This window comes from Dipodomys ordii, unplaced genomic scaffold, assembly GCF_000151885.1.
Source record: "Dipodomys ordii isolate 6190 unplaced genomic scaffold, Dord_2.0 Scaffold40, whole genome shotgun sequence".
In the NCBI taxonomy this organism is placed as follows: Eukaryota; Metazoa; Chordata; class Mammalia; order Rodentia; family Heteromyidae; genus Dipodomys; species Dipodomys ordii.
Genome location: NW_012267256.1, coordinates 9,271,500 through 9,293,668, shown reverse-complemented (window position 1 = coordinate 9,293,668; position 22,169 = coordinate 9,271,500). Strand labels below are relative to the sequence as shown.

General features: G+C 42.7%; 1 protein-coding gene across 2 annotated transcripts in view; it reads right to left on the bottom strand.

Moving 5' to 3' along the window:
- Positions 1-22,169, bottom strand: part of Trpm3 (transient receptor potential cation channel, subfamily M, member 3) — a 498,800-nt gene that overhangs the window by 44,256 nt on the left and 432,375 nt on the right. For both annotated transcript variants that reach the window (XM_013018449.1, XM_013018448.1), the window contains exons 20-22: positions 21,618-21,746; positions 15,554-15,805; positions 7,692-7,866 (exon numbers count right to left, since the gene is read on the bottom strand). In XM_013018449.1, the coding sequence (XP_012873903.1) occupies positions 7,692-7,866; positions 15,554-15,805; positions 21,618-21,746 (556 nt within the window). The remainder of the gene's footprint in view (positions 1-7,691; positions 7,867-15,553; positions 15,806-21,617; positions 21,747-22,169) is intronic.

The window sequence follows — 22,169 nt, the reverse complement described above, 5'->3', positions numbered from 1 at the left end:
TTCTTTCTTTACTACCCTCGTGGTTCAGTTTCATAACAGTATTAAGTGCATTCAAGGCTGCAAGTTTTTGGGGGACACGTGTCTGCTCACAGTCACTGCCTTTCTAAGAAAGACTTCCAATTTAACCTCTCAAAATACGACTTCTCTTATGTCATGATCGAATTCCTGTATAACCATTAGATCATGCGGGCATCCCAAGAAGAGATGAATGCCGATGTCTCTGAATGAAATAGTCCTCTTGAAAGAGGGCTATTATCAAGAGTGAGCTCAGCCCCTCCTTAGACTCTTGTTTCTTGCCTTGTCAGGTGATCTCTTCTGTACATTCTTTCCCCATCATGAGCCATAGGATGGAGTATAGGCTATTTCCATGCTTTTAAATCTCCAGAACTGTGAGCGAAATAAATCTATTTATAGAGTCACCAGTAATGGGGGATTTGCTATTCCAATGGAAAAATAAGAATAAAACACATAACGTGAGGGACAGATGAGTAGACCACTCATCAGCTTTAGATAGAATCTAGGACTCTCATGATTTCCTATCATGTCTTATGAGGAACCTCCAGTGCAAATGTGTGTGTCAGATTTTATCTGAAGAGACTTGGAGCCTGGGTGTTTATTTCAGGTTTTTGTTTGGTTTTGTTTTCCAGAAGGCACTTTATGCAAAGATTTAAATGCAAGTGACGTGTCAAAGACAAGTGCCCAAGAGAAACTAGATAGAAAGTGGGCTTTTATTTCTCTGTCGTCCCAAAAGGCAGGAACAGAGAATAAAATGCCCCAGGACACCTAAGACTCCCAGCCTTTTAAGGCTAAGTGGCAAAGAGCTTCCCAGGATCCAAGCAATTGATCACCAGTGAACCCCAAGATTAAGGCACACAGAAACTGGAGGGAAGGTACAAAATATTGGTAAATTAGACAATATTGGTAAAAAGAGGTGGGAGGGAAGGTAGGAAGAGAACTGTGTTACCTGCCATAGTAGTATCAAGGGTCTATTTTTACCCTATGTGCTATGAGATTATGTGCCATTTTGAATCACTCATGTCTGTCCTTTCCTCCCTCTGTGCTTTATTCCTTTTTTCTCCCTCTTCTCTCCTCCTCTTCTCTCTCCCTCCCTCCCTCCCTCCCCTCCTTCCCTCCCTCTCTCCCTCCCTCCCTCCCTTCCTTCCTTCCTTCCTTCCTTCCTTCCTTCCTTCCTTCCTTTTTCCTTCCTTCTTCCCTCCCTCCCTCCTTCTCTCCCTTCCTCCCTTCTTCCCTTTCTCCCTCCCTCCCTCTTTTCTTTCTGTTTGGGATTGAACCCAGGGCCTCACATGTTCTAGAAATTTGCTCTATCACTGAGCAGATAAAATGAAATCCTTTTATAAAACCAATCTGCCATGTATGGCAGAATTTTTTTCCTCTTTTCCCTCAGCCTCTTATGTTTCCTTCTTAAGTAAATGATTTCTCTGAGAAACAGCAATAACAAAAAATCAACTGCTTTGGGGGGGGCTTTTTATGATAAAAAATTCAAAAATCTCTTTGAATACAGACACATATATATATATTTTTCCTGTAGCATCTCTTGGGGTAAATAAATCCGAGTTACGATGTTCTCTTCTAAATAGTTACCTAATGGGAGTTTTCTCTTGCATTCAACATGTTGACGACTTCATTCTCTGTGTTGTACTCTGGTGTTTTCTTCTCTTTTGCTTTGTATTCCCAGGAAAGCTTATTCATCAAGCCATTCACTGGTACATATAGTTATAATCTCCTCATCTATAGTCCAGTTCTTTTGCCAAGATTCAGAGTTCTAGTCATAAAACAGTCTTTGTGACTTTCTTGGAATTCCTCTAAAGAACCTCAAATTCACTCCAACCTCAAGGGAACAAACACCCCACTCTCCATCATAAATCTTCCTCTCCCATGCGCTCTGTTGATGTAAATGACATTGCCCTTTAGACTCAGATTGGTCTTCATCTCCTCCATTTAAATCCGGTTCTTTCCCTCCCAACGCCCTCTTCACCATCTGATCTCACACAGTTCCTTCCTCAAGCTTCATGCTATCTTCTCCATTCCAGTTTTGGGTGTATCAGCAATATCCTCTCATTTCTCACTTCCCATCCCAACCCCTCTGCAGTTTCTGCTTGTTAGTTTCAATTAAGAAATGTTTTTGAAGCTGGGTGAACAGTGGTTCACTCTTGTAATCCTTGCTACTCAGGAGGCTGAGATCTGAGAACTGTGTTTTTAAGCTGGCCTAGACAGGAAAGTCCCCATTACACTTATTTACAATTAACCACCAAAAATCCATAAGTGGAGCTTTGGCTCAAGTGATTGAACACTAACCTTAACCCAGGACAGTGCCCGGGCCCTGAATTCAAGCTCCAGGACTGGTACAACAAAACCAAACCCATAGATTTAATCATGGTAGCACACTGAGTGTGGAGCAGAGTCCTCTGTGATCGATGCTTGCTCATCTCTCTTCAGACTGATTTGCCCTGTGTTCTTTTGCCTCTTAATCTACAGGCAGCCCTACTAAGCAATTTGCAGTTCCATTTCTGGGAACTTTCCATTTGAAGTCTCAGTTTTGGAATGACATTTTTTTTTTCTTCACACTCTCTGTTTCCATATGTCTAACAAACATCTGCTCATATTTTGGGGTTCAAATTAACCTTCCTTTCCTTTTCAAGGACTCTTGCGCAGCTACTCCCAGCCCAATGTGGACTATGTTCTTCGTTGGGCTCCATCTCTACTCATGGATTGTCAATGCCAGTTTGCCTCTCTTGGATTATAAAGTTCTTGAAGCTAGTATCTCTGTCATGAATATCTTATGCCTTCATTCCTAGGTCATAGCAGGAATAAAGGGAATACCTGTCACATGAAGAATAAATGAATTAACATGGAGCCCAGCCTGTAAGCAAGTGAAGATGATAATGGTCTCTAATTGATTGCAGCCACAGCTGATGTACTGACTCATGGCTGAGGCCTGTTGCAGACAGCTCTGTTATTTCTAAATCCATCAAGCCTTGGTTTTCATTAATAAACAAGTCAGATGGGTATTTCTATAATGTGAGCTGACTTTCTGGGAGAGAAAATGGAGATGATGGCCCATGATGGTGGCTTGCTTCCTCAGCAATTTGTGAAAACAAATCCCAAATAAACAATTTCCCCTTTCTCCCAAAGTTGGCCCTGGCGCAAGTTTTTCTTTTCTAGAATAGTTCTCTGGTCAGACAGCACTTGTCACACTATAGCTGTTGGCATGAGTGTTCTCTGAATGCATTGGTGGTCAGTCTGGAATACTAAACAGATAGATACCCAGCCCTGAGTTTTGAGAACTGGAGTTTAACAGCTGAGATGCATAAAAATCTCCACCCTTCCTGCTCCTGATGCTCTCTGCTTCCCCCCATACAGAGACGTATTTCAGCAACGGGCTTCATAAGCTGTCCTAATTTCCATACCTGAAGTGGGGAGCAATTAAGATGAGGCCGAAAAGTAAGATAGGAGAGTATTTTCTTTTCAGCTTCACATGCACACACACGATTCTTGTTTGTAGTCTGTCACAGAGATAACATGGATACTAGAGCAATAGATTTTTTTTTAAGTAGCAGAACTTTGTACTAAATCAATCAACACCTAAACAAAATAAAACCCCTACAACCCCAGCATGTCTATTAATTTCGAGCAGAAAAGCCCTAGGCAGTAAGAAAAGATTGACCCATGCATTAAGTAGAATTGGATAAAGCTAATTTGCAGTGAGTGAAAATAGGTAGATAATATTAAGTTGTCATGGAGGAAAGTAAGTTTTGGACATTCTGCTTTCACAGTACTATATAAACTTATAAAAATACTCAGAGCAGCAGAAAGAAGAACTAAATTTAGACTCTCATTTAATGCATTCAATAGCATGATTCATTTTCCCTCGGTCTTGGTGCAGCCTGGGGAATCTGGATATCCAGCAGACAGCACAAGGATGCCTTGTAAATAAGAAGTCTCATTCACTCAAAGGCTGGAAAAGCCAAAGACATTCTATTGTTTTCGCCTGCAAACAAAGGTGAACTGCCAAGAACCTCACCCACCAAACTGTAGAGCTAGATTCCTAAGCTGGTAAGAGTCCATTCAATCTTAACTTTGCTCTGGCTTTTTCTTTGGGGGGGGGGTCCAGTCATGGGGCCTGAACTCTGGGCCTGGGCACTGTCCCTCAGCTCTTCAGCTCAAGGTTAGCACTCTACCACTTGAGCCACAGCGCCACTTCTGGCTTTTTTTTCCTGCTTAGGTGGTGCTGAGGAATCGAACCCAGGGCCTCATGCATGCAAGGCAAGTGCTCTACCACTGAGCCACCTTCCCAGCCTTGCTCTGGCTTTTCTGTGGCTACTACTGCAAAAGTATTTTGTATCTAGTAGAACTGAACTGACCTTTCCTCTTTCATACCCAGTAAAATCCTGACCTGCATGGCTCTCAGAAGCCATGCAACATGGGTGACCCTAATGATAACACCCTAAAGTATGTCATAATTTATGACCACCTGGAGTCTGAGTCACTTTATGGTAGATCTTAGTTGGGTTTTAAAGAGCTAGCAGTATACAGAAGAAGTACATATAAGCAGAGACAATTTGGACCCAAGTATTAGCCAACTGAATAACAGCTCCATTTCTATGAAGCAAATCAGGGTTAGGCCTGGTTTCCAGGGTAAAGTCGACCATCTGCGTCTAGCAACATAGCTTAGATGTGATTGTAAGTGACTTCATCTTTTTTTTTTTAATTTTAGTTTTTAAGCCCATTTGAAAGGTAATCATGCAAGTGTCATTCTGGAGACTTTGGGATTCACTGGTAGTGTCAGTGTCTAGGGCAAGTGCCAGGCAAACAGACAAAAAAAGGTAACATGTATACAAAAGAAAAAATAGAGTTAGGTAACACTGCCTCCCAGAAGTGAGGGCGTTAAAGCTGAGGTGTAGAATTGGTGGTAATCACCCACCCCACAGTTCCCGTTACACCCCTCCAGATAGCCACCCCAATTAAGAAAGAGCTCATTTCCCCACACATGAAATGGATCCAGCAATTTTGAAGTTAAAAAAAAAAAGAAGAGTTAGCTATGGAGCACGTGCACCACGTTAAGAATGAGGCGCTCTGAGCTGAGCAAGTGTGTGAATGAGCAGCGCTTGGAGAAAGCCACACAGGGCACATCCACAGGATGAGACTGTCAGACCCTGGGCAGGGCCATGGGTCCTGGTGGATATGAGATCCCATCAGCCTGATCACATGCTTCACAAGCCAACCTGCACGGAGAAGAAGCACGACACTGTAGGGAGGCATAAATGATGGTGCACCTTTCTCAAATGGCTTGGTTCTTGTGTTCCTGGAAAGGTTTGAATCACCAGGTGAGACATCCCCATCTTCATTGGGCCCACTCGGCACCATAGTACAGATATCCAATCATGTCAAGGAACAGGGATGCTGGGTGACTTTGGCCAGATATCATGACAGATGTGGCGGGAGAGGGGTAGACTTAGAGAACCACTTGAGAAAGGACCACTGCTCTTTAGCACTCTAGACAGACAACTGGCTGATTTAGCTTAGAACAATGGCTACTGTTGCAGCCAATCTCAGAATGTCGCCAAGGAAGGTAAGAGGTTGGGGAAAGGGTGTCACCAAGATTATATCCATTCAAAGCTGGGTCAGTTACAGGTATTGGGAGTTGGGGGTTGGGAGGGGCAGTAGAAATTTATTCATACACATGTACAGCACCTCAGATGTAATCCACAGGGTGGGAAATCTATTTCCATACTTCATTCACACAAGACACTGCTCTTCCATCTCCAGGGATGGTTTTTTTTTTCTTTCAAGTTCTAAACTACAATCAGCCCTTCTTTGAAAATAGCAATAATAACTCCTCTTGTTCAGCCAAGATGGTGGTGTTTGTTGCACTAGGCTGGGTTCATAGTACAACATCAATAAATGGCCACTTGTAGAGGGACAGACAGAATCCCATTTATAAGATATATCTATATCTCCCTCCTCCCATCTTACGTTGTAAAAAAAAACCAAAACAAAAAAACCCCATCAAAATAGAAACACACACACACACAAAACCACAGGGCTTCATCTCATTTTGGGGAAGCAAGGAGAGGTGGAAGAGGTAAAATAATGTAACTAAGTAGAAAAGCAATTTGCAGGGGGAAAACAACACAGTCTCTGAGGACAATGATCAGAGGTGGGCCTTTGAAAGTTTATTTTTGTTTTTGCTTGTGGGGACTATTTGAAAGGAGAATTAAAAAAAATTTTTCCCTCTGTCCCCAGGAAAGTGTCATAGTGAAAGCTGTATATTTCAGCCAAGGCATTACAGCAAAGGGACAGAGTTAAAATTCTTTCTCGGTGAGTTTGCTAAGTCTCATGGAACAAATATTTGTTTGAATTAGTTGTCCCAAAAAGTCTTGCTTGCCTCAGATTTTGAGAAGGAAAGGGTATTTGTTAAAAAAAAATTCTTTGTGGAGGAAGGGAAGGTGACGGTTGTTATATTCTGTTAGTAGAACACTCAGGACTGCACAAAGTCTCTTTTGCTGCTTAGTCCATAAACGATGGGTCTCAATCCTACCTGGGATAGGTATGGGGCGGGAGATACTAACTTATCTCTTCTGCTCTTCATCAGCTCTACTACTAGTTATGTATCCTTTGTTCATATTCAGAGTCTACAGCTCAGATAGCTGGCTGGTCAGAAAGCAAGCAAGCAAGAAAAGCTTGAAAAATATGAATTTAACAATGTTGGAGTTCAATTCCTCTGGAGGGGTGAAGGATAAGAAAGAATTGCTCCAGGGATTCGACTCCTCTGCACGGGAATATTTCTTTCCTGATTCTTTCTTCCCAAATAATTTCCCAATGCCTGGTAGGCCCTGACATTTGGTCCAAATCAAATCTTGGAACAGACTCTGAGGTGAACACTATCTTCAAACTCTGCCTAGAAGGAGTGTTTATTACCGAGAATCAGCACTTAATAGGACTTGAAACACTGGAAGCCGGCTGCTTGCTCGGTCTCCACACTGAATCAGTTCATGATATACTTAATTATTGTTTTTTAATCCTGGCATTGACAGAAAGCAAGTCAGTCTATGACCTAACGCATTTTCCCATACTTCTCGGCAATGACTTCTAGCTTCCTGTGAGTCTCAGTAGCACATAATTTCAGACAGTAGCAAGGGGAGTTGGAATAATTTCTAGTGCGAGGAAAACATGCAGATGTCTGCCCTGACTCTTGAATTCGCATGGCAAAACAGTGAATTGTTTACTTGTTCCGAGGTCCAACTCAAGGAATTGATTTTCAAAGGCTAAGACTGAGGGCTGGGGTAGGAATGGGGAAATGGGGACTTGTACGACATAATATATCCCTGATATATTATGAAATATCTGACACCAGGTCTTTAGCTTTTAAATGAATCACAGAAAAATTTAGGTCTTTTAAAGGGATTCATTTTTGGATCAAATTTGGCATATTTGATGAAGAGAATTGGTGTCACTAAAAGGTCATACCTGATGATACACCTTGAAAAATGCTTTATTAAAATTTTATATTCACCTTCTGCAATTGTTTGTTTCCACCAAGATAGCAAGCTAGGGATCGGTCCTCTATCTTGAGCCATTTATTGAGAACAAACAAATGAACTTGGAAAAGACGTGACTCAATTGAAGTTAAATACCTGACTTTGGTGTATGAGAATCATAAACTTGCTTACGGTCTATCTGGTCTGCAAACACTTCCCCATAAATCATCCAGTAGGGCATGTAGAAGATATTCTTGGCCAATTTCCATGATGGTTCCTCATTGGGAAAGAGGATAGCTTGTCTGGCGACCCCGAAGCTCATCAGCACCACCAGCATGATGATGACAAAGTACATCATGTCTATCATCTGGAAGGTAGAGAAGCAGAGGGAGACACAAAAGAAAACCCACGTGATTCACAGTTTCTCTGGAGGCCATCTTTGATGCAAACCTCTGAAGGAGGTTCACTTTCTAGGCTCCTGCTAAGAAATGTCTTGATAGGGAGTTATGTCTAGATAAGAAGACAGTTGGTCTATGTCTCCAGAATCTTCTCATGCAATAGAGCCCTTCCTTTTTCTTCTCTTCCCCCCCATTGTTGTTGGTCATGGGCTTGAACTTGGGGCCTGATGCCCTGTCTCTGGGCTCTATTGCTTAAGGCTAGTGCTCTACCACTGGCTTTCTGGGGGTTAACTGGAGATAGGAATCTCAGGAATTTTCCTTCCCTGGGCTGGCTTTGAACCACGATCCTCAGATGTCAGCCTCTGGAGTCACTAGGATTACATATGTGAGCTACCAGTGCCCATCTAGGGCCCTTCATTTTTCATGGATTTCTGTGGGACTTATTCAAGTCTATGCATAAGAGTCCTGTAACATGGAGGCTTGTGTCAGCACAAGCTTTTCTTTCTGCTTTTAGGAGAGGCCAGGTATCCTCTTTGAGTCTTATTCTTCCTAGCAAAATTGGAATTGGGATAGTTGAACTATTTTAAGAACTAGTGCAATGTAGTACCTTCCCTTTCTCAGTTCCGAAAGGCTAACAAAGAATTAGAAAGCTCAAGAAAAATATTTTTTGAATAAATAAATCTAGGATGAATCAAATCTCCATCATATTCTTATTCTGACGGCCTCATCCCAATACATGCTATTCTACACATACCAGGCTCTCAGAGTTTTTCTTCTTCTTTTTTTCTTATACTTCTTCTGCAGGGTTTCCTGTTAGTGATGGAGGAAAGTTTCTTGGAGCCGTGTGGACTAAGGAGCTACACCTGTTTCTGCTGTTGAAATGATGGATTTTTCTCCTTGGAATATTTAAAAAGTCCTTTTGCCTGCACCCCCAAGCACTCTTTCTTTCTGGTTATTCCTTCCACTACTTCTCATCTGTGTCACTATTATTTGGGATCTGTTTCTCACATGGCAAATGCTTTCTTCATACCACCTCAAATAGAGGAGGTTGCAATAATCATTGATTTGGTCTGGCTACGTTACTCACGGTACCTCTGATAATTGTGGTAGGCGTAAGGTGTATGATGCATTACAGCATACCTCACCCCTGCTTTGATACAGGATCTCACTATTTAACCTGGGTTGGTCGTGAACTATCTGGGTGGCACTGAATTCCTGATCTTCCTGCCTTAGTCTCACAAGTGTTGGTTCCACTAATTGTTTCCAGACTGAAACTGGAAGACAAAGGATCTCTTTCCTTTTTGCTAACATAGTGTTTCCTTCTTTGTAATTCAGCATGCCTGAGGCTGAGCACTCCACTCTTGGGTATCTTATCTTCCCGAAAAGATATTAACAAAATGATATGCACATCTAAAAAAAAGATGAATGCTAATTTTATCAATGATGTTGAAGTCTACAAATTATGTCATTAAAAATTGTTTTTGTACTAGGGATTGACCCCCAAACCTAATATATGCTAAGCACACACTCTAGCACTGTTTACAGACCCATCCTCCAGATTAGAATGAAGAGTTTGTTTTGAGAGAGTAGAGTTACCAAATTTTGATATTATAACCTTCCTGGAATTCTCCAAGACATGGAGAATTTTAGATGGTTAATTTTAGATCAATTAACCAACTTGCAAAACAACTTTATATATTTATTTACTTATTTATTTTGCCTGTCCTGGGGCTTGAACTCAGGGCCTGGTTACTGTCCCTGAGCTTCTTTTGCTCAAGGATAGTGCTCTACCACTTGGCCACAGCACCACTTCCGGCCTTTTGGGCCTTTCTGGAGTAGTTTATTGGAGATATGAGTCTCACAGACTTTTCTGGACAGGCTGGAGCCAAACTGTGATCCTCAGATCTCAGCTTCCTGAGTAGCTAGGATTATAGGTGTGAGCCACCAGAGCCTGGCTTCAAAGCAACTTTAAAATACATTGCCCAAGTGTTCTGTGAACTTGAGACTAAATAGGAATCTGTCCAAACTTCTTGTGGCTTATTGTCATAAATATATTATTCCTTCAGTTTAGTGGTCACAGAAGCCTCTCTTCAACAGGCAAGCTGGTTGTGTTGAAACTGTCTTACAGGAAACATGGGTCAGCTCTCTTTCCCTGTTCTATTTTGCAATAGCTTCTCAGCACTTACTTATAAGTAGTTTCTTCAATGAAAGAGCACACATGGGCCTTCATGCTATGCCTGTTTCCACTGACTAAAAGATGGGTGGGAGAGGAAAGTGTGTGTTCATGAGATTTAGGAGCCAACGTGACTCAAGAAAAGGCAGCCAATAAATACAGAAAGTCTACTCAGTTAATTTCTCAGGAGTGTTTTCATTCGGGTTGATTCTGATATCTATCCCAGGGTCAAAATAATCAAAGAAATGAAACACACGCTTCAAATGCTTAGCCACATCGACGTTTGAATCTTCACTTTCATATGAATACCCACATCTGAGCATGATTCAGGGGCTGGCTTCTTTTGTTTTCAAAGCTAAAACATCCAGTTAGTTCAACAGTTGGATCTGGTCCTCTTCTTAGAAGTATCTTCCAGTGTGTTCCACAGAAGAGAGTACACACTGTAGGAGTAATAGGGTGCATGCTCTCAGATATCACCCCAACCTAGATTTTGGGTGTTTTTTTTCTCTGCTGGTAAAAATAGCTACATGGAAATAAAATCTACAACCCCCTCCAAAAAAGTGAATGGACTATACACACATACAAAAAAAGAGGATGAATGTATGAAAATTGAGGTGTTTTTATTCATTGTTAACTAAAAAGCAAGCTGGGCACTGGTGGCTCATACCTTTAATCTTAGCTATTCAGAAGGCTGAGATCTGAGGATTGCAGTTTAAAGTCACTCCCGGTAGAAAAGTCCCTAAGAGACTTTTATCTCCAATCAACCAATCAGAAACCAGAAGTGGAGTTGTAGCTCAAGTGGTAGAGCACTAGCTTTGAGTAAAAGAGCTCAGGGGCGATGAGTAGGCCCTAAATTCAAGCCTTACCACTAATAAAGAAAGAAGAAGGAAAGAAAGAAAGAAAAGAAAGAAAGAAAGAAAGGAAAGAAGGAAAGAAAAGAAAAAAGAAAGAAAGAAAGGAATAAAGGCATAATGGAAAGAAGGAGGAAAGAAAGAAAAAGGAAGGAAGGAAGGAAGGAAGGAAGGGAAAGGAAAGGAAAGGAAGGGAAGGGACATAAGGACTTGGGGTGAGTTGCTTAATCTTGTTTATTTTATTGATGTTTGTCCTGGGGCTTGAACTTAGGCCTTGGACGCTGTCTTTGAGCTTTTTTTTTTCTTTTTTAATTGATTCTCAAGGCTAGTGTTCTACCAGTTCCACTTCTGGCTTTTAAATTAGAGATGAGAATTTCACAGACTTGCATGCCAGCACTGGCTTCAAACTTCAATCCTCACATCTCAGCCTTCTGAGTAGCGAGGATTCTAGGCGAGCACCACTGTCACCCTGTAGTATGCTTAGCAATTTCCCCTGAGAGGTGGAATGTGAAAGAATAGTGTGGGGATTGCAAGGGATTTGGGGCTGCAGATCAACTGGCCTCACACTGGAAACAGGTTTTCTATGTGGTTAGACACTTGGAGCACTGGTTTCTTCTAAAATACAAAGACATAGTGAACCAGTTTCAATGAACGCCTGGCAATCTTCTATCTAGCAGTGTTGTCAGCTGTCTGTCTCTAGCCCTCAGGTTATTAGCAGGTTACCTGATGTTTACTATTGGAAGGGGACCTGCTCCTATTGAAGGTTTTCTGAATAAACACATCTGGAAAGATTTTGTTAAGCTTCCAGCCTGCCATTCCATCTGGCTGACTGATAAATTCTACAAGCATATTTTTTTCTACCTTCTGGATCAATGACTCACTTTTTGAGCTGATTATCTTGAAAGCCTCATGAGGGACAAGTCCTTGAGTACCCTCATTTCCTACTGATTCTTGACTGATAAATGAAGTCACTCACAAGTTAAAAGGTAGAGAAAATGCAGTACATTGCTCTCGTTCACTCCTCGGTCAGGCGTTATTCTAGTCAAAACTGGGCATAATTATGTCATTGTCAAAATAATAGGCATAGATTTTTAAAGGAGCTTGCTGTATTTGTGCGATATTAGTTTATTTCAAGTATGCCACTTTAGACTTTTAAAACCATAGATTTGGTTTGCTTAGGTCTTTGTAGATTTTATTTGCTAAAAGAAAGCAAGAAATATAAAGAAAATATAGAGAAAAAGTAAGAAACCATCAGAAAAAAAATAATCTCTCCAATTTAATAATCCTTTATAGAGGTCACATTTGTAACTCTGGGACATTCCGTCATGTGTAGAGATCTATTTTTTATTGTTATAATTCTGTGTGTGTGTGTGTGTCTATATACTACGGGCATCTAGTGAACAGAGGCTGAGGGCACTGCTAAACAGCTTGTGATGCAAGGGGTGGTATCATACAATGAGGAATTACCCAGGCAAATCCAGCTGTTACATTTCTATAATCCCAACACTAGGAGGAGAGGCAGGAAGATTTTTGAGTTCAAGGAGGCTAGTCTAGGATATATAGTGAGACCCTGTCTCAAAAACATGAAATCAAAACAACCAAAGACAAAAACAAAAACAACCAAACAGTCACACTAGCCAGAGTATCAAGGTTAAAAAAAATTGGTCTGATTTCTGAACCATTTCAATGTTCTTTGTTTTCATTGACTCAGGGCCTGGGTGCTGTTCCTCAGCTCTTCAGCTTAAGGCTAGCACTCTACTTACTACTTGAGCCACAGTGCCACTTCCGGTTTTCTGGTGGTTAATTAGAGTTAAGAGTCTCCTGTCCGTTCCTGCCCAGGCTGGCTTTGAACCATGATCCTTAGATCTCAGCTTCCTGAGTAGCTAGGATTACAGGTGTGAGCCACCAGCGTCCCTCTTAGACATAGGAATTTCCACCACAATCTCAAATTCTTATTTAAAGTACAAAGATACAACAAGCTAATAGAGTAATACATTTGTCCTATTTAAAAAATATTCAATTGATCTGGGGCTCAGTTTTGGCTAACTGAGGCTTGAGAATTCAAGTTTTTCCTCGCTAGAATAAGTCTGGTGACAATTCGTCCTAAACAATGTCAATATGACAAACACTAAGCTTATATACACAAAGGTCCTAGATATATAGCAGAATAACCATGTTCAGTTACTATTTGTATTTTCATTGTACTTTATATGTCATATAAACAATGATAAAAGATATAATCAGTCAACTATGAGCCAGCGATTATTGGAAATTTAGCATGTGTGTTACAACCATCATAGTAATCATAATCATAATCACACGATACTCATTTAATACTTATTACCACTTTAGACAAGAATAAACTGAATCTCTAAGAGGTTAAATAAATCACTCAAGGCCTCCTATCCAGTTCAGTCTGAATTCAAGTTTTTCTTCTCTTTGCATGACTTTGCCAGTGAGTTTTGTGGGAAGAGTTTTGGTCACTTAAGATTCATTTCAGTGAAGTTATACACAGCAATGTTTAAGAAATCTTGAGTTTGCAATGATGTATTAGTAAAACTTGAGTGATACTGAGAACGAGCCTCTAATAGCACTTGTTGGTTTCAACAGCTCTTAGGAGGTAAATGAACACTATTAAAAAATAGATTGTTCATTAAGAGGCATCTTCCCAGGTTAGGTGGAATATGCTTAGCATGTCTCATAAAGGTGAAGTATTTGAGAAAGTTAGGGCAGTAGATGAATTGGCAAAAGTGCCAATATCTGGCTTCAGGCTCCGGTTCTTTCTGTGGTGAGTCTGAGGAGAGAGTACCCTTATTCCTCTACTCCCAAGCTCCAGCTGTACTGCTGGGGTTTACACAGAACAAGGCTGGGTGTGGCTCTGGGGTCCATGAGGGCCAGAATCAGCACTCATCTGTTTGTGCAGACTCCTAGAACTTGTCACTTGGGATTTTCTTTTCTTTTCTTTTTGTCGGTTATGGAGCTTGAAATCAGGGCCTGCGCACTGTCCTTGAGCTCTTTCATTTAAGGCTAGCACTCTACACACTTTGAACCATAGTGCTACTTCTGCTTTTCTGGTGGTTAATTGGAAATAAGAGTCTCCTGGACTTTCCTGCCTGGGCTGGCTTTAATCTCAGCCTCCTGATTAGCTAGGATTATAGGCCGGAGTCACTGGTGCCTGGCCTCTCTCTCTCTCTCTCTCTCTCTCTTTCTCTCTTCTTTCTTCTCCTCCTCTTCTTTCCTTCTTTCCTTTCTTCTTTGCTTCCTCCCTCTCTCTCCCCCTCACTTTTTCTTTCTTTCTTTCTCTCTCTTCCTCCCTTCCCTTCCTTCCTTCCCTTCCTTCCTTCCTTCCTTCCTCCCTCCTTTCTTTCTTTCTTTCTTTCTTTCTTTCTTTCTTTCTTTCTTTCTTTCTTTCTCTCCTTCCTTCCTCCCTCCCTTCTCCATACCCCCTCCCTCTCTCTTTCTTTCTTTTCTCTTTCTCCCCTCCTTCTTTTCTCCTTCCTTTCTTTTTCTCTTTCTCTCCTTCCTTCTTTTCTTCCTTCCCTCCTTCCTTTCTTTCTTCTTCCCTCCCTCCCTCCTCCATACCCCTTCCTTCCTTCCTTCCTTCCTTCCTTCCTTCCTTCCTTCCTTCCTTCTTTCCTTCCTTTCTTTTTCTTTTTGCCAGTCATGGGGCCTAAACTCTGGGTCTGGGCACTGTCCCTCTGCTCTTTAGCTCAAGGCTAGTGCTCTACCACTTGAACCATAGCGCCACTTCCAGCCTTTTCTGCTTATGTGGTGCTGAGGAATTGAACCCAGGGCCTCATGTATTCAAGGCAAGCGCTCTACCACTGAGCTACCTTCCCAGCCCTTCCTTCCTTCCTTCCTGTTCTTTCTCTTTCTCTCCTTCCTTCCTTCCTTCCTTCCTTCCTTCCTTCCTTCCTTCCTTCCTTCCTTCCTTCCCTTCTTCTCTCCCTCCCTCCCTCCCTCTCTTTCTTTCTTTTTCTTTTTTTCTCTCCTTCCTTCTTTTCTTCCTTCTTCTCTCACTCCTCTATACTCCCTCCTTCCGTCCCTCCCTCAAATGTAAACTCCATGGGAATTCTTTCCTGACTCATGCTTCTTTTTATTTTTGGTGATACTGGGAATTGAACCCAGGGCCTCATTATACCATTTGAGTTCTGCCCCAGTCCTCCTACTCATTTCTTTTAAAATTTGTCTTTGAGATAGAATCCTGCTAACTTTGCTTGAGCTGGTCTTTAATATTTCATCCTTCCAGCCAAAGAGCTGCGATTATAGATGTGCACTACATGACCTGCTCATGTGCTTTTTTTTTGTATTTTAGACATATCTGGATTCTCTGCCTCCCTCCCTCCCTCTTTCTTTTCCTTCCTTCCTTCCTTCCTTCCTTCCTTCCTTCCTTCCTTCCTTCCTTCCTTCCTTCCTTCCTTCTCAATCTCATGGAAAGAACATCTATGTGTACCGAAGACCTAGGCCAGGGCCTAGCACAAAAGAGATGATCTTTACATATTTTTTCAGTTTGCAAATGCAAACTTTTGTGTATAGAGGTAGTCAGCAGGTCCAAATGCATTCTATTCCTCTTCCTATTATCACCACTCTTCCCCAAGAACTTACAGCATGGAATCAAAGGATTTCACTCACCATTTTCCCAATCATCATTACGTAAGGACCTAGATACTTGTTCACGCCGAAGATGTCTAGTAAACGGATGTACCAATAAATGATGTTCACACAATAGATGACGCGGCCATCACTCCTGAAGGGCTGGTCTTGAAGCCGCAGGATCATTCCCACAGAGAACAAAAGGATGGCGATTAGGTCGGTGACGTTCCAGTATTCCTGCAGCCACACTTTCACTTTCTGCAGCAGCTTGCCCGGCTCTGACATCAGAATCTACAAGGCAGGAAGGAGACAGGGCGGTGAGCGGGGCTTTCTTACCTACATTTTCAGCCCCTGTTGGCCTACAGCAGAAGTTGCATCTACTGTGTATATATACCACATTTTCTTGATCCATTCATCTACTGAGGGGCATCTGGGTTGGTTCCATATCTTAGCTATGGTAAATAATGCTGCAATAAACATAGTTGTGCTGGTAGCTTTAGTGTGGTCTTGTTTGTAAACATTTGGGTAAATGCCCAAAAGTGGGATTGCTGGGTCATAGGGGAGCTCTATGTGAAGTCTTTTGAGGAACCTCCATACTGCTTTCCAAAGTGGTTGAACAAGTTTACATTCCCACCAACAATGAAGTAAGGTTCCCTTCTGTCCACATCCCCTCCAGCATCTGTTGTTGTTAGAGTTCTTGATTTTTGCCATTCTAACTGGAGTGAGGTGGTATCTCAATGTTGTTTTGATTTGCATTTCTTTTATGGCTAGGGAGGTTGAGCATGTCTTCATGTGTCTATTGGCCATCCTTCTTTCTTCTTCAGAGAAGTTTCTCTTTAAGTCTTTCGCCCACTTGTTTATTGGGCAGTTGTTTCTTTGAGGATTTGTTGTTGGGGGATTTAATTTTTTGAGTTCCAAGTATATTTTAGATATGAGACCCTTGTCCGTTGTATGGCTAGTAAAGATCTTCTCCCAATCCGTGGGCTTTCACAATGGAATTCTATGCCTCCATCAGAAAGAATGACATTGCCCCATTTGTTAGGAAATGGAAAGACTTGGAAAAAATTATATTAAGTGAAGTAAGCCAGGCCCAAAGAAACATAGGCCCCATGGTTTCCCTTATTTGCAATATCTATTATATGTATGAGTCAAGCGAAAAAGGTCAGATAATGTGATGTTAGGAAAATGAACCCTTAGATATGTATTTTAATGTTTTTTTCTTTCATGCATGTGTTTCTAACGCATGTATAAGATTATTTCTTTGTTGCTTTATATGTCCCTCCCCCACAGTATAACCCCTGCTTTCACTATATTTGATGTCAGTGTAACTTGTGGAGGAGATGGGGAAAAACAAGTCGTTTAAGGATACAGGTGGACCTGTTGCAACAATGAGAAGTACAAGTTGTCATGTCCATAACGAGCTTTACAATGTCAGTGCGGGGGGGGGTGGGGAGTGGGGGGGGAGGGGAGGGAGAAGGATTGGGACTGTGGGGGGGGGAGGGGGGAGGCTGGGAAGGGATGTGAAGGATAAACAAAGGAGGAAGCTGCAATGCTTGGTAAGAAATATACGCATTATCCTGCCCATGTAATTGTAACCCCTCTGTACAGTATGTTCACAAATAAAATAAAATAAATTTAATAAAAAAAAAGAAGTTGCATCTACTTGGATGCTTGTGTGCTATGGGGACACAACCAAATCAACTCTCTGAGATAACTGGATTTCTGACGTGCATTGGGTTTTGCTGTACCATTGTTTAGATGCAATACACTGCGATCTTCTCCCCAAACCCTCCTCCATTCTAGTAAACAACTCTACCATATTTGGTTACTCAGGCCGTAGCTCTAGGAGGATTCCATTTTTCTCTTGCTTCAACTCCTTTTTGCCAGCTCTACTTTCTGCTTCAAGCTTATCTGTTGGGTGGACTTCTTCATTTTATTCTGTTCTATTTTACTTCATGGTACTGGACAATTGATCTAGGACCTCATGCATGCTATATAAAGGCTTTACCATGAAGCTACATCTCCAGCACTTTAATTTTGTTCTTCTTTTTAAATTTTGAGCCAGGGTCTTGCCCAGATTGGTCCCAGGCTCTCCCTCTTTCTACCTCAGCCTCCTGAGTAGCTAGCTGGGATTACATGTGTGCATTACCACACCTGGCCAAAGTAGAGTTCTTTATTTACCTTAAACCTACCAGGGCTATCCCACATGAGGAAATGTACATCTGCACAGCAACTAAGGTAAATTAAAAGATGTGCATACATAAGCTTTCTGAGCTTCTTCTGCATAAAGAGGAAAAGTTATCATCCGCATTGTGGCCTCCCCTCACATCCCTCGAATTCTCTCTCCCTCTCTACTCTGGTTCAGATACCACAATCAGAAGTGACACCCACCCTGCACCATAGTCTGCCCCAAGGTGTGAGAGGCCAGGAGACCCACTTACTGACCCTGTTCAGCTGGGACACTTTCACAGATCACAGATCTCTAACGATTATCCTGATGTTCCATGTCTTCAAGCTATGACCCATCCTCCTTGCACTCAAGACCTCTCAAAGGGAGGAAAACCAGGGCTATCAGCAGCTAGTTCTTTGAATCTTTATGTCTACTCTACAGCTTCCCGCTGATCTCAAATACTGAAAACAGGAGTTTGGGGGATGCTAAGGTTGAACAAGATATCAAGAGCTACTAGGCAGCACCACTCTCTATCTTCCATAGTTTCCCCTCCCTAAGTCCTAACACAGGGGTTTGTAATCATCATTGTATATCCAAATCACAGCTCTGGTGCCTGGGCCCTGCACTCCACCTTTAGCAGTCCTAGGATGGGACTGAAGATCTGCTTTTCTGGCAAGTGAGTAGGCCCTTCCGGTGACTAGTCTGAGAACCACTGTCCTACCCTATCCCCATAGTGGATGGTATCTGATGGGCTCTTAGCCTCTGGCTCTGTCTTAACTAGGCAATCAATCAATCAATCAATCAATCAATGTCTGTCTACGTGGGAGAAGCCCTCTTCTTCCAAGGATGACAATGGTTTTCTAAACCTTTGCTCCGACTGTGTTAAAACTGCTAGCCATAGAGGTTTGCAGTATAATTTTTAAATATGGAAAACCTTTTTTTGGGGGTGAAGTGTCAATAGTCAAGGAAAAGAGGAAAGGAGAGCAGCTGGGGGGACAGTGGAGTGAAGGGCAGGCATCCTTCTCTACTCCTTCGCCTCTTGAGCAGTCCGTTGGCACCTGCCTTTAATATCCTGTGATCCTGCAAAGCATCCTGGGGACGGTAAAGAGCCGTGAATCCCAGACACCCAGCGGGGGTCAGAACGAGCCCTCCTTTCTAACTGGAAGACACAAAAACCACGAATCCTCCAAGTCCGTGTTCCCGTATCTGTACAGTGGAGTTGCTTTACAGCCACCCTGTTGACCTCACAGAGCAGTGGGGGAGAAAAACCCGGATGAGATCATGTCTCCTCGGGCCTGGTAAACAGTGCTGAGATTGCTGTTATGAAGGGATTACCATGGCTGGCTCTGGTGATGATAGGCAAAGAAGTAGATGGTGATGGAATGGGAGGGCAGTGTGTAAAAACCCCCCACAAAACCATCCTTGTGTACGCAGGGAAGTCACCGCAGTGTGCACACTTTTTCCACGGTTCCAGGAGTTTGCATCTGAGGGCGTTGTGTGGACTGGGAAGGGGCAGGAAGACGGGAGCCTCTGGCATCCATCACTCTCAGTCTTCTGACCGAGTTCAGATCAGGGACACGGGGGGAGAGAGAGAGAGAGGGACAAGTTCATGGAGGAAAGGGTCAGGCACAAAGGTGGGTGACACTCTCCCCCCCAGCTTCCTCAGAAGCCAGGATGTTTCAGCTGACCTCTTCCTGACCCTGGGCCTCACAAGTCCTGTCTTCCCACTCATGACACACACACACTCACACCGCTTCGGAAGAAACGGATAGCCAGGCCTGGAGGTTCCTGGCGGCCTGCCTGCTTGGCAGCCTCCGCTAGAACAGTCCGTGGAGTACAGGCTGCTCCCTGTCTTCTTCCAGCCTAGTCCCTGGAGAGCCTCCAATCTCTGGGCTCCAGTCTTTCCCTCTTCGGCTTATCATGGGGAAGGAGTATGTGTCTAGGCGAGCGCACCAGCTGGCACTGCCCCGCACGAGGAGAGGGCCTCCAGGAGGAGCAGGCTCGGGGCTCAGGCAGCAACACAAAGACCCAAGCACATTTATGACTGTTTGGTAGTGGACAGGCAGGAAAATCCACAGCTCCGGCGAAGAAGCCGAAAGCACTGTGAATGGGAAGATCCTGGGGGTGGACAACGGGTGGGAATATCCAAATCCATTCCAGCACTTTTGTTCGTGTGTTATTTAATCCAGTCTTTTATAAAATAAGAATAGGTGTGTGTGTGTGTGTGTGTGTGTGTGTGTGTGTGTGTGTGTGCTCATTTAGTATGTGCAAGACCCTGGATACTATTCCCTAAACAATAAGAAAGGAAAAAAAAGTAGACTAGTATATTCCTAAGTTCTCAGGATGGGAAACATGCTTGTGAAGGTAGCTCCAGGTTCAAGAAACCCCAAAGAAAGCGACCTGAGTGGAGAGAAGAGTTTTTGTCAGATTTTTGCTGTTTTCAACGATCCTTATACAATGGCATCTCACAGATAATCCCAGCCTTTGGGAAGATCTTTTTGCCTATAGTTCTCTGTGGAACATTCTAGAGAGGTGGTTTTCAAGAAGGCAGGGACCCTTGACCCTTTCGTCTCCGTGATGAAGCGGGTTTGTGGGAATTTTCCTTTTCCTTGTTCTCGAGCTCTTAGCGCGGCAGTGGACGTGCCTGGAGCCTTTCCTCAAAACAAAGAAGCACACACACAAGCAAAAACGGCCTTTTCTGCTCATTGCAGTTGCAGGGAAGAAGGAGAGAAGTCAGCACGGCTTCCCAAGTCTGCCTTCCCTGACTCCTTCCTCTGGTGAAATAGGAGTTGGTGGCAGGTGTGGAGCAATCTAACAGAGCCCTCTTGTGGATCCTCGTTTAATCCCACTCACTTTGGAAGCTCTTGTCATCTGAAGAGCACAGATAGGATCAGCTTTCTCTCTCTCTCTCTCTCTCTCTCTTTAAATTAACTATTTTATTGTTGTTTTTCTAGAGCCATTTTAGAATTGCAACAAAGTTGAGAGGAAGTTACTAAAGAGATTTCCCATAGTCCCCTCTGTCCTTCGACACCGGCATCACCTGATTATCAACTTCTTCCATCAGAATTTCTAGCTTTCCTTGGCTGTCACTCTTGGTGTTGAACTTCCTATGGGTTTAGACAAATGTATCTGCGGCGTCGTATCATACAGAATGTTTTCATGTCCCAAACACCCCCTGTGATCTCCTTATATTCATCTCAACCCCTGATTGAGATCTGGTAATCATGGATCTTTTTTGCCATCTCCATACTTTTTGCCTTTCCCTGAATGCTATATAGCTAGAGCAACGCAGTATGTAGCCTTTTCTATTGTCTTAAAGGATAGCTTTGATTTCAGACAAATCATATTAGACTGTCATGAGGATGCCTTCTTTTAGGTCAGAAAGATGAAGGACTAAATGAGGGACTTCCACAACCTCACCCTGAAGGATCAGCGTTTTGCTTTTGCTTTTGTTTTGGTGATCCTTGGTGCCGGTGGAATGACTGGTGCCTAGCAGGTACATGGTTAATGTGGAGAAGGAATCAACCAGAGAATAAATTCAATTGAGAAATGACAGCAGAGCCCTTGCCCTGGAGCTGCTAAAACACAATTTGGAGAAACGATACTGGTCTTGGTGGACTGTGTCCAAAGAGACTCCGAATTAAGGAGTTAAAAATAGCAAACATTTAAAACGTCATGTTTATTGGGACGAGTAAAGAGAGGTGTAAATGATGTGGAAGACAAGTAGAGGATGTCTTGGGGCAAAAGCTACGTGAGTAGAAAATAGTGTAACTCACCTGTGAAGCCTCTCTGGGCCTGTCAAACAGGAAAGACACAACGCTTAGCAGAGTTAGGGAAAGTTGATTCTGGCTTAATTTGGATCCCAAGCATCCCCATCCACAAAAACAACAATCTACCCTCTTCCTTCTACATGTTCTTTTAGGAAGCATTTACCTCTCTCATTTTTTCGATTCCCAGGGTGAAAATATAAGAAATGACAATCCATTCCTGAGTGGAAGGCCAGCGCTCCATTTTCACTAACACGATATAGTTGAAGAGCATCAGGTATCCAATATAGGCCAGCTGTAAAGAAATACAATATGGAACTCAGGTTGCAGAGGCCGGGGGAATGCCTAGCCTCAGGCAGGGCCAGCACACAGCACAACAGAACAAGGTCAATAGAGGAGACAGGGAATTTATACACAAAGCTTCAAACCATCCAAGTTCAAATAGGGGAAAAAACCCCATCATATTTGAGATAATTTAACATGCAATTTTCCCTTTTGACCCTTACAGTTGTCTCTGGGGCCTATGTGGAGAGTCTCATCGGTCAGTACTTTGTTCCTTGTGTACCATCGTTCCTGATTTTGTTTTGCAATTGCCCAGATTTTTGTGTCTCCTGGCTTAAAAAAAAAAAGGCAAGCTCAGAGCTGCTGGTGTGCAGGCTTCGACCTGAGCCGACCGGCTGAGGCCATACCGTAGATTTTTATCTGAATATCAAGCAGA